The sequence below is a fragment of the Austrofundulus limnaeus genome, unplaced genomic scaffold (assembly GCF_001266775.1).
Source record: "Austrofundulus limnaeus strain Quisiro unplaced genomic scaffold, Austrofundulus_limnaeus-1.0 Scaffold41, whole genome shotgun sequence".
In the NCBI taxonomy this organism is placed as follows: Eukaryota; Metazoa; Chordata; class Actinopteri; order Cyprinodontiformes; family Rivulidae; genus Austrofundulus; species Austrofundulus limnaeus.
The window spans coordinates 1,081,393-1,093,921 of record NW_013952443.1 but is presented as its reverse complement, the minus strand read 5'-3'; the positions used below and the strand labels follow the sequence as shown (position 1 = coordinate 1,093,921).

Here is a 12,529-nt window from a genome sequence, read left to right as displayed (position 1 = left end):
GATAGTCATCCTCGCTCCACCCTGCTGACTCTCCTTTCTGAATGCCACTGTTTACTTATCTTTCTTTTGATAAAATCCTAATATTTTGTTTGCATTTCAAGTATTTTCTGGGTAAACAACAAAAACCTCAGAGTAAATGAGAGGCTTGTGAGGTAGTATTTTGCTCAGAGCATTGTTGGCAGTACACAGAAGTACAGAGCAGTTAGTAAGGATTGTCAGCACTGTGTGTACCACTGATGTGTGATGATGTGTTTCTGTGTTTATGTTGCAAACAGGATGTCCTGCTCTGAGACTCGCTTCTTATCTCAGGGTGTTTAGTAGTTTTCTGGTTCTCTTGCGAAATATCACAGTAAGACAACCTCCAAATTAAAAGTGCAGTTTCATACAACAGTGGCTGCTGTGCTCCCTTTTATTTATTTATTTTTTACATGAATTAAAGCAAGAGAAGCTAACTTTTTGGACATTGCACATAAAGTAAATCTCAAAGTACTTATTTCTTATACTCATCAGTATTTTCCCCCCTTTGATCAGTAGCATCTGATTGTTAYATTTCTTCATTTTCTTTTGTTTTTATTTTTATTTTTCCTCAATATCAATATTCTGTATTTTGACACAGAGCAGAAGCACTGAAGCATCCTCATGTGCTCCCATTTCCGACCATCAGTATTGGTGTGTGGCAGKAGACTTTGTGCAGACAGATGTGAAGCTGTCTGTGATGAAAGGAACAACCTCAGGACAAACACACACTCAGCCCCTCGTTTTCCTCTTCTCCATTATTCTCTGCTCGTCAGAGTTTCTCGTGTTTAAAAGCATTTATTATTGTTCCTCGGTAAGCTCAACTTTTCTTCTGTCTGGATTTTAGTTAGTAAACTCTGAGAGGACGGTTTTTATTTCATTGTCGGTGTAGATTCTCAGTCATCCAAGACATGGAAAATTCCAAAAATAAAAAAATAACAAAACAACTAGAAGTTTCTCTTCACACCTGAGGAGCTTTCTCAATTCAAAACAGTGAATTTCCAGCCTTTTAAACTGCTGAGTTCATGTATTATGATTCATACGAAGGGCAGCTTTTTCTACACTTTTGCTTCAAGGACAAGGAGGGTGTACGAGACAAAAATTCATCTACATTTATTTTCAAAGATTACAAAGCATAGTTTCAGTTTCTCTTTAAATAAAGCGATTAAGGAGAGAGGTTGTAAAATGAGTCATTGTGAGTACTCCCTCCTCAAGGAGGAATCAGATAGTTTTTAAATTATCCTAAGTGCTTCCTACCAAAGGGCCTTATAGGGTCTTTATTTTGGGCTTGATGGAGGTGTTAGCTTTAGCGTCCAGCTGTAGCACTGTTTGCAGCTTCATTTAGTAATGTTCATTTAACCAAACATTTATTAAAGGAGGAGTATTATGTGTTTTCCAGGCACATAGTAACTATGTTACCTTCAGTTGTTCAAATAATGCTGTGTATAAAAAAATAAGTTTGACTTTGCATCAAAGTCTAAACACCTTGAAATCAGCCTCTGTCTCTTTAAGAACCTCCTACCRTTTCTGACACTCCCACTTCAGCACGTCTTCACAACAAAGCTTCGAGGGAGGGGCGGTCTGTGTGGCGGGAGCTCGGCTGCAGACTGAGCTCCAGGCAGGAGCTTTRYRTAAATGGGCGGAGCTTTGTACCAGCAAGTGTTTAGGCAGTTCCATGTTTATAGGAGATTCAAGGATTTATTAAACATAAATAAATGAGTCGGTGCAACAYTCAGGGTATGYTTTTAATGAGGGAATATTAGAACATGATATAAAGCTCAAAAAATTWGATTTTGTAAAATACCCCCTCCCTTCAAATAAAGCATTAAATTAAGGACTAACTGAACAAAAATTTATTTGAACATAACACTTAAAACTTAAAATAACATGATGATGTACTAATCATAACTGTGTTTGCCTGAGGCCTTCTTTTTAAAATGCTCTGTTAGGCTGTGATATTTTTAAACTAAAGCCTTAAAATAGAATATTCCCTGTGGATGAGAATTCAAAGATTCTTGTTTTTGATCTTCTGCTTTTCTCTCCAKTTTCACCTGCAGATCAGAGCAGCTTGTAATGTGTCCCACAAATCTAACTGCACCGTGCTGCATATATTGTATCTTTTAGTGTTGCAAATCATCTCGAAACAGTGTGCCATCATTTTACACATCAGAACATCACATCGGATCACAGCTTCTTGGCCCGTCCATTTTCTGCTTCATCAGAATCAATCAKAGCCATATTTCTGCATGTTTCACCCCGTCCAGTAAATCTGAAGCTAGCCGTCATTTTTATTATCCATTAGAGTTTTTGAGGTGTTTTTAGGTGTTAGGAAAATAAAACAAACATAAGCAGCCTGTAGATAATTTTATATTTTTTTTTCTAATATAAAAAATTACTTATGATTTGTGAAGGTGTAGTTGATTATATACAACATCTTAATACTAAACCCTACATACTTCTTTTTGTTTGTTTTTTGACAAAGAAGCAAAGAAACTGTGGCTAACATGGCAGATTGTTGTTTTATTTTGATTAAAAACCAGGCTGCGCTCAGGGGTTGATCATAAATAAGGTGGCATTACTTTCTTCTGTCACCCCTCCTCGTCACATATTTCTCTCTGTCAGCGTCTAAATCGGATCAGCCGAACTCTGTAAGCAGCTTAAAACGGCAAAAGAATTCCACGGTGCCTTAACTTGATGAGCGCAACAGGCAGTTGGGTAGCTTAAGGCTTTCTGGGGATTTGGGGCAGAATTTGAATTTCTCAGCCTTTTTACACACCCGAAGCAGCAGAGCAGGAGCGACGGCTTCAGGAGAAACAGGAAGAGGAGAGACATTTGGTGCTCAGTGGCTGAAAGATTAATCTGATTTTCGCCAAAATGCTTCAACTGAAAAACTAAACTAAGCAGGAGAAGTGAATAAAGGCAGACAGATTATTTAAAAGCTTTAAAATCCTGGAGACCATCCTAAAAGGATTTATGAAGCCTCCAGAATGTGACGGCGCTTTGAAAGACCTGCATGAGGAGGGAGTCAGTTTGTTGTATGAATTAAAATGAGTTGCACAAACACGTGTAAACTCACCTTTACATTAACATTTACTAATTCTGTGCAGCTGTAGGTCAACGTTTCCAGTTTTCCTCTTGGGCTGTGAAGTTTCTAAATAAAACCGATGCTTGTGTGTCTTGGCTGACCAAGGATTAGCAACAAACCGTATCTGCTTTCTTCTGGTATTTAGAAATTAGAAGGACTGAAACATTTTCACAAAGTTGAGATGCTTTGAGTTCCTTCTGTTGCAAAGATCAGCGTTGGTTTACATCATCGTTTTCTCAGGCAATCAACCGTAGCAACGTGTTTTCTCCTGCTTTGTTTTGTTTTTAGCTATGAACATACAGATTTGTAGAGTAACAGTATTAAACAGAGGTGGAGACTCGAGTCACATGACCGTTAACACCAATAAAGTGCCTGTGACATGCGTATCCTTCAGATACAAAAAGTCAAAGAAAACTTTATTCTATTTAAGAAACATGGCATGCCACATTTTTTTACCCATTTGGACACATAACTGACCTATTTTCTTTTGAACTTGGCAAAAGGGAAATAGGAAGTGACATCAAAGGGTAACTCCTTCAAGAAAAAGTACTCACTGGTCTTTACTGAAACATTATGATTTGAACTCTGAATTTTTGTTTCTGTCTGATAACAACTCAAAATAATCTAAACATTAGATTCCTCTCCACAGTCTGGGCTGCTGAGCATTTTAGCTTAGCTTTGTTTTCATGCAGACATTCCCCTTTGACATCACTTCCTGTTACTTAACATGCAAATATCTCAACCACTATTCATCTCAGCAGCATGAAAATTATTTTGTAATATGTCCTCCATGTTATCTTTCCAAAAATGCATTTGTATTATTAAAAAAATGATGTCACAGGCACTTTAATATTATAACTTTAGACTTGGCTTGAAAAAATGTTCAGAGACTTGTGAATTGACTTGAACTTTTACACCAATGACTTGAGACTTGAATTGGACTTGACCCTGTTTACTTCAAAATACGTAATATTTTACCCAAAACCTAAAGTTTAAAACACATTATTAAAAAAGTGGGAGCCATTAATTCATTTCAGTCATTCTTTATTAACGAAGCAGACCATCCCTTTTTGTTTCACTCTCTGTACACGTGTGTGTGTGTGAGAGCTGCAGCACAGCAAATCAAATTAACCTGATTTTTAAAAGTGGGAAATTATAGTTTAAAGGCAGACTGTGCAGTATAAAGGGTGAAATTTTTAAAAGATTTTTTAAAAAATACTTTGTAAGTTCAGCTGCACGATTCGTCACGATTTGAGATAAATACAGATTTTATGGTCTATTATTTACATTTTTGCATAGAATTGCAGCATTATTTAAGAAAAGACTCAAAGACTTGAAATTTGAAGTTTCAGACTTGGGACTTGACAGTCTTGTCTTTGCTTGAGACTTGACTTGGGACTTGATGATATAGACTTGAGACTTGGTCCCACCTCTGGTATTAAACTCCAAATACAAATCATACTTTTTTCTTTAAACAACCAGTCAAAATAGGAAAACCCCAATCCTACCAAGGAATTTTTTAAAACGTGTAAAATTGGTGGTTTTAGGATACACGATGAAATGAACTCCTCAGTAGCTAAACGTTGTGATTACATCTCTTTGAAGAGAAGTTATTTGTTGTCAGGCAGGGTAAAAAGAAAGGTTGCTTTGTAGATCTTAAGTCCTTGGGGATGACACATTAGTGTTCAGGCATCTCCTGAGGCAGCTCTGCGTTTCTTCGCGCTTCACTTCCTGGGTTTTACGGTTTGAACGATGTGTAACTGAAGTCACTGTGGTTGACCTGACTACTTCCTTCCTATCACTCATCATGGCCTCGTGCACACTCACACTGAGTGGAACAGTGCAAACAAGTCTTTATCATTAGTTTTTTAGTAGCAGCAGGAAACAGAGGGGAAAAAGCACCAAACTGCAACCTGACAGAGCAAGAGAGCGATGAAAGGAGGGAGGGAAGAAAGGAAAGAAAAAAGCAAACTCATCCTGCCGTGCCACACACGTCTAGCGTTACAGAGAGGGAAAGGGAGAAACAAACAGGTGTACTGTGCTTCCCTCTCCTCCTCCTCCTCCTCCTCCTCAGTGGGCGTGGCTCAGCGGAGCTCTTGAAGGCAGCCAGTCGCCGCCTCCACTTTCAGACAGGAACCACACTTCTCAGCTGCACTCCTCTCCTCCTTTTCTTCTAACCAAACGTTCCCTCCTCCTCCTTGGTTCTCCCCTCCTCTCTGCTGCTTGGAGCAAACAGAAGCCAAGATGATGCAGGAGGTGTCCATCGTGGTGGCTTATGACGCTCATGTGGTCGAACGTCCGGGTGAGGAGGACACCTTGGCTTGTTTGGTCGCTCATTCTAAAATACTCAGAACTCCCAGATCAGTGGTAGGTCTGTTTGACGCTTTTTGACTTGTTTTCTTCTTATTTCAGCCTCTTGTCTTTGTTTTATTTCTTGTTTTACTGACTGATGACGCTCACTGTCTTTATTATTATTATTTTACTCTGGCAGTGCTCTATTACTGATAAACAGAGGTGGAAAATTCATTTAAACCAAAAGTTCTTGTGTGAGTCTGTGAGTTTGCATCGTCACTGCTGAAATGTGACAGAACAGAATTTAGTCAGTCAGCTCTCGCCGAACTCGTCAGTTTTTTTTTTCAATTACTGGTTTAAATTTGAAAACGAAGTGTGTGTTTCTATCATGTGAGTAATTTAATTCCTTGGCCTAGTTTTCCACCAGCGTCCACTTTGGGTTGTTCTTATTTTAATATTTAAACTTTGAGGCTTCTCTGCAGTCGTAAAGCACTTAACCCTTCAGCCTGTTTCTGCACACAGAAAATACACATTTTGTTCTTTTTTGAGTAGTCTGTGTTCTCCACTTGGAGGTTTGGGACCAATTCCATTTTTTTTTTCGCTGCAGGAATCCAGGTCAGGAAGCTAAATGTGGGCCTGGTACCATTTCCTGCAGCAGCGTGCCTCTTCAGACTTTTCTGAATCAAAGTTGAAACAAATCGATCAGGAGCAGTTTGAAGACACATGTTTTAGTCCTGAAACTAAACTGTGTGTGTGTGTGTGTGTGTGTGCGTGCGTGCGTGCGTGCGTGCGTGTGTGTATACTTGTTTCTGCTCTTCCCAGTCCTCACTTTATTTGCAGCTCTGTTGTGCTCTACTAGTTAGGTTCAGAGGTATGGTGTGAATTTTTTTTTTTTTTTTTTTTTAGTTTTAGTTTCATTTAATTCATTTCATTTAAAAATAAAAAGTTTTGGTTCATGTTAGGGTTAGGAACACACTAGTAATGGTTAGTTTTAGGGAAAATATCTAGGTTAGGCATGAATACTGTTACAAAAATGAATGGAAGTCAACACAAAGTCCTCAGTTTGAAGCAAAGATATGTGTGTGGGGGCATGTTTTTGCTACATTGTGAGAACTATTTTCCAGAAAAAGGCAGCCTCATGGGAACCGAACGTGCACAGGTACAAATGCAAATTAGAGGTTGGGAGGTTTGGTTTAGGACCAAGGTGTGAATTGAGTTTAGGTTAGTTTTAGGGTCAGGTAGGTACCTGTGAGGTTAATTTTAAGTTAAATGGTCAGGGTTAGGATATAAAATTACCAGAAAATGAATGAAAGTCAATCCATGGTCCCCACGAGGATATAAAAACAAACYTGTGTGTGTGTGGTTACAGGGAAATAAAAATAATAGGAAGCGGGAAACTTTCTTGTAATTGTATGAGCTGATTGTGATGATAATAGTTTAATAACTTGTTATTCTCATTTCTTTTAGAGAGGAATATATCAGGGATTAAAACAGTCAGATAATGTCTGGAACTTTTAGTTTTTGTAAGATTTACTCATAAAGAGATATTTGTGTATGAAAAGTAAAAGAATGTCACCAACACGTAACTTGTTAACACTGTTACACACTGCATTTCCTTTCTTAACATGAACTAAAGAAGAATACAAAAGTTAAAAAGCAGAAGAGCACGTCTGTGTTTAACATCTGGGGGACTGTTTGAATAACAGTTTAAAATCATCRCTCAGTCACTCTGCAGTGTTTGTGTGTTTTATGGGTGCTGGAGCTCAGCAGGACTTTCATCAGCAGCTACTTCACAACTTGTCCATCAAACATAACAAACCTAAATTCAGTTAATCATTATCATTTTAACAAATATCAAATCAGCTTTAACCTGATGAATTATCAAGTAGATAAACCAGAAAAACAACCTCCTAAAAGTGGAGTTTCATGTAATTTATACCGGGAACAGTTTCAATTAAACATTAACAGGAAAATGATAAAACGCCTTTTACTGGTTTGTTATTCTGTGTAGGAGTCAGATTTTCACATCAGCGCAACAAAGGTTGGAAAATCTGACATGATCAGYGTGTAGGTTTGTTGGGAAATACAGTGAATAAGTGTCAACAAAAGATGAAACCAGTGTTTTCTAGAAGATGAAGTTTCAGCTCGTGGGACAAGAGTTGGTTCTTTTTTAAATAAACTGTATTTTGTCWTCTTGTGTTTCACAAAGCGAGCGCTGATAAAGAAAGCACTTGATCAGGTTTGTTTTGTGAAATACACCCTAATCCTTGTTGTGAGTCGTGGTGTTCTAATGAAACATGGATAAAAAGAAAAGAACTAACATGTTGCTCAATACCAGCTTTTTGGGTTGCAAACTCAAGTGTATGAAATATSAAACGGCTGGTTGGTCACTCATTAAGCAGTAAAACTGGAGGTGTGTTAGGTGGTCTAATTCTCAGCAGTGTTGTTGCCTTTAGGTAAACACTGTTCAATTTATCTCCATCAGAACGTTCCAGGAAAGTGTTCATTAACTCAGGGAGCTGGCTTCTCTTTATCTGTTTTACAAGGTAAAAGCAGAAAGAGTCTGAGTTCAGTTATCTGCTGAGGATTTGTTTCCCACATACATTAATGGTGACGTTTACCTGCTCAGGTGGTCTTACCTCGGGTGGGTAAAGGCCTCACGGAGGGACTGGTAACGGCTGTTCTGGCAGGTTGTTTACCTTGTGAAGGGAATCATGATGTTCGGCTCTAAATCTCTTTTACAAGGCTGCTTTATTTGCTCTTTTTATATCGATCGAATTTATACTTGGTTTGTAAATCAGCAAACATGAAGCTGTTTTTGGCTCAGATGACGTTTAAACAAAAATAGGTGAACTTTATATTGAATTATTTGGTTCTTTAAATAAGTTATTTGCTCATGTTTTACCCTTCCAGTGTCTTTCTCTTTTGTTTTATTCATTCATTATTTTACTTAGAAAGTCCTCTTGAGTTGGTGGTAAATATAAATAAAAACAATCATATAAAGTAAAAAAAATAATCAGTATGACTCATTTATTTTGAATTTAAAAAAGAATCAAACTAAGAGTAAAAACAGAAATAATGATTAACTAACTGCACTTCGACAGGAAACACATTTATTTCAAATCTAAATTGAGCTTGAGCCAGACTGAAATAAACAAAGACATCATGTCTCAGAGGAGGAGGTCACCTGATTCCTGCTCACCTGGACTCCAAACCCAGATAGTCGTCGCTATGGCAAAGCCTTTACCGCTCCAGGGSAGGTAACCTCACCCTCCCACCTGAAGCAGACACACATTCAGTTTCATAAAGAACTTAAATCTTTGAACGTTTTAAGTCTTTAAGTAACAAATGAGTTCAATTTGATGARTTTTACTGTTTTATTAACCTCAGTCAGCACAGTTTGTCTGTTTTATCTGTTTGGTTTGTCAACAAGTTAAAGCTTTTATATATCTGYAATGAAAACAACCCAAATAATTAAYTACAATCAGAAAAACTGATTAAAAACACACAAAATAGCAGCAAATAGGAGAATTATATTCATGACATCATTTGGACTTTTTTAAAAGCAGCAAATTAAACTTGTTTTATTCATAAATATTACACTAAAAATTAGTGCTTTGTCTTTTTTYTCAGTTTGTTGAATGAAAATTGAGTTTCTAGTGGAACAAATTGTCTCTGTATTTTATAAAAAAGAAAGAAAAACGAATCTCCTCTCTTCGGCGTGACCACAACAAAGCTCTGTCTACACGTCATTTCATCTTTTATCTCCGGAGGAAATGAGTCGTTCAGCAGAGCTGTTTTGGTTTTTAGTCTGATTTTAACGTTTCAGATGAACGAGAAAAAACTCTGGGAATAATGATGACTCACTGTTTTAGATTAAATTCTTCTAAAGAGAACATAAAGCGTTCATGTGGTGTACGGAAAGAATAAAAGCTTGTATGTTTTACAGCACAGAACAATCCCTTAAGTTATTTTTAATGTTGGTAATTTTAAAACCCTTTAGCTGACCTTTGACTTCTCTTATAAAGAAATTAATTGTGAGAAGAAGACGATCAGCTGGTGCAGATAGAGAAACACAGATGATGGCCGTAACAAATAAGTTTTGTGGTTTTCAGGTTCCAACCAAGAAGCTGAAGAAGTTTGAGAAGGAATATCAGACCCTGAGAGAGAGTCAGCTGCAACAAGAAGACCCCATCGACCGGTACCAGGTATGAAACCCGCCCGCAGCTCAACACGAGATCCATGTTCAGAGTGTTTCATTGGTTAGACAGATTCTGTTCTCAGATTAAAATAAATAAAAATTAGAAGCATTTTTATTTAGTTTCAGCAGCTATATTAGCTTATAGTTAAAATAACAAGTCTAATATTAGAAATGTGGTGAGCAACGTTCATTTTATTGAACAAAGCTCAGCTGTGGAGCTATTTTTATCAGGCTTTTTCTTTCATCGCTAAAAAAATGATGCCAGGCACATCTGCTTTCATCTGCCATGTTTTTTATCTTCAACAAGAAACGAGAGGTGGAGCAGATATTTTAAAAATAAATACAGATCAAATCCCTCCTCCCTTTTCATCAGGTCAACTTTTGCATTAAGCTTGGTCTTGTGTGTAAATCAGAGGCGATTGCTCTAAGACTGCAAGAGAAGCTCAGCTTCCCCTAAAATGTACAAGAATAAGTGATCAAATATACACTGTTGTGTGTTCATGTCATTGACTAAATATGCGCTATAACGCGCTCAACTTTTGTTCAGAATCAGCTTCTTATCACTGGTAACGATGCAGCTTTCCTCTCCCTCATCCCCGCAGCTTCACAGTGCTTTAAACTGTGGACGCTGAGCGTCCACAGACTTCCATAGTGAGGCAAAAAAATGCAGAGAAACGAGACGAGTCATTGGATAAATGCTGGGCTTTGTCCCGCCCCCGGACACTGAGCGTCTCTGGGGGTCTATGGAGCAGTGGGCGGGTTCGGACGCCCAGATTCTGCATGATGATTGGATGATCTGTCTGAGCCTGAATCCCTTTTTGATTGACAGCGAAATGAGCGAATCAGAGATATTTTGGTGTAAACATTCAGTGGGAGCAGTTTTTAGTTTTGTTTCTGTTCTGAGCTGAACTGGAGATTTTCTTAATCCTCTTAGCGGCATTTTCTTTGTTAAAAACGACTAGCAACAAATCAAGTTTTTATTTCTGGTGGGTTTTATTGTATCTGCTTGTGTTTGGAGACAGACTTCTATCACTCTTTCTGACGTCTATCACAGTTTCTGTCCAGCGGGTGCTGCTGARMCCCTCTGCCGTCACAAAGCACTCAAAGGTGGACACACTTCACTCTAGCCTCGTGCCAGTCCCAGCTAATGAGTTAGCTAGGTAACAAGCTACACATAACGGCAGACAGTTTGAATGTTGTGGACCGGATTTTGGAGAAGCCATTTGATACAGTCTTGTTTACAAAGAAAATCTTACAGCAGGGCTGATCAACTCCTCAGATTAATTTGGTGCAAAAGGTGGGGAAACGTAAGATTAAAAAAACATTTTCATTGATCCCACAGTGGGGAAATAACAGGTCTTTTCAGCTGTCCTGGTATAACAAAGTGAGCTGGCTGCTGTAAAAAACTATAGAATAATCTGGAAAATGATTATAAAAGCATTGGATCAATTAATTCCTTTAAAAAATCATCAAAGCAAAATTGTCAAAGAAATATGAAATTGTTTAATTTGTATTTGTATGAGGCACTGTTTGAAGAGTTGAATTTTTTTGTTTTGTTTTATTTGGTTTATTGTTTGAAATTAATATTTTTTTGTAAATAGGAGCAGATAAGATCTTTTTCTTCTGCTGCCTTTCATTTTATTTTATTTGTATTGTTTTGTTGTATGTAATGTTTTGTTTTTTAAAATGAAATGAATAAATACTATAAACTAAAAAACGATCTGTGACAGGGTCACAGATCGTTTTCTTGAAAAGGAACGGRGAGTAGAATTTATAACCCACGCATTTTATGATGTAGGCCGAAACTGAGCTTCCTCTCCTTGAAAGACCAGCATCCTCCACTGGTATAAATATAACTGTGTTTAACACTTTAGCTGCACCAACAGTTCAACCAAGAACAGATTGACACTTTTAGCTGAAGGGAAACATTTCTAATCTTTGTTTCATGAAGACAGTCGTGACATGTTGGAGTTTAAACAGACTGTACTGGAAGAGAGGAAGGAAGGAAGACTTTAGCTGGAGATAAGATGTTGGACTTGACCGAGCTGTCCTGTCAGAGAGGAAAAACATTGCTGCTGGGTGGTGCGATGCTCTCGTTTTAATTTAAGGATCATTTCCTCCTTTTAGTGTAAAATCTTTACAGCTTTGGGTGTTCAGAGTGGATCTGTAGAGTTGTTGTAAACGCAGAGCTCTGAGGAGGAGACAGAAGTGTCTCACATCAAAGTGAAACTGTCAGGATCCTCTCGTGGAGTTTAGTCTGAACTGCTGTACGGACCTTGTTCTTACTGGGTAAGCTGCCTCTGCTTGAAAGAGTAGTTTTTGTTTCTTAACATTGAATGAGAGAGATTTTGTTTCTGTCAAATAAGTAGGAAAGTTGGATTGGATGAAAGCAAACCTGCAGTTTGTCTCATTTATTGTCCCGTCTTTATAAAACATGATTTAGTCTGCGTGTGTTGTGAGAATGAAATCTTTAGCTCTCACAGCTGTCAGGATGTGCTTGTACTTTATTAAATAAGACTTTATCAAACAGATCAGATTAAATACATGTTGTTTTCATGCCTGTCATGCATGCTTGTGTGTTCATGTGAGTGGACTGTATAATCTGTCAAGGATTAAAAAATGTCACGGTTGTTTAAGTGGCAGGACATGAGGGTCAGATGACCACTCATAGTCATGACAACTGGTTTTTGTCAACGAACATCATGTGAGAGCGTTTACTGCCTGGCTGTCATGAGGTTCTACTAATGGGCCACAAAGCCGACTTTAGGTGTGTAGAAACGAGGAAGGACCGAGTTGTGTTCTAAACTAAAACTGCTGCCGACTTGTGACAAGTTCTTTACACAAACATTAAGGCAAACTGTGGACACTTAGCGTATTTTAATGTGTGTGTGTGTGTGTGTGTGTGTGTGTGTGTGTGTGTGTGTGTGTGTGTGTGT

General features: G+C 37.9%; 1 protein-coding gene across 1 annotated transcript in view; it reads left to right on the top strand.

Annotated features, from left to right (window-relative positions):
- rabgap1l (RAB GTPase activating protein 1-like) overlaps window positions 1–12,529 on the top strand; it is a gene marked incomplete at its 5' end in the record, with an annotated part of 94,874 nt that overhangs the window by 70,775 nt on the left and 11,570 nt on the right. The window contains 1 exon segment of the mRNA XM_014007290.1: window positions 9,508–9,600. Coding sequence (XP_013862744.1) covers window positions 9,508–9,600 — 93 coding nt within the window.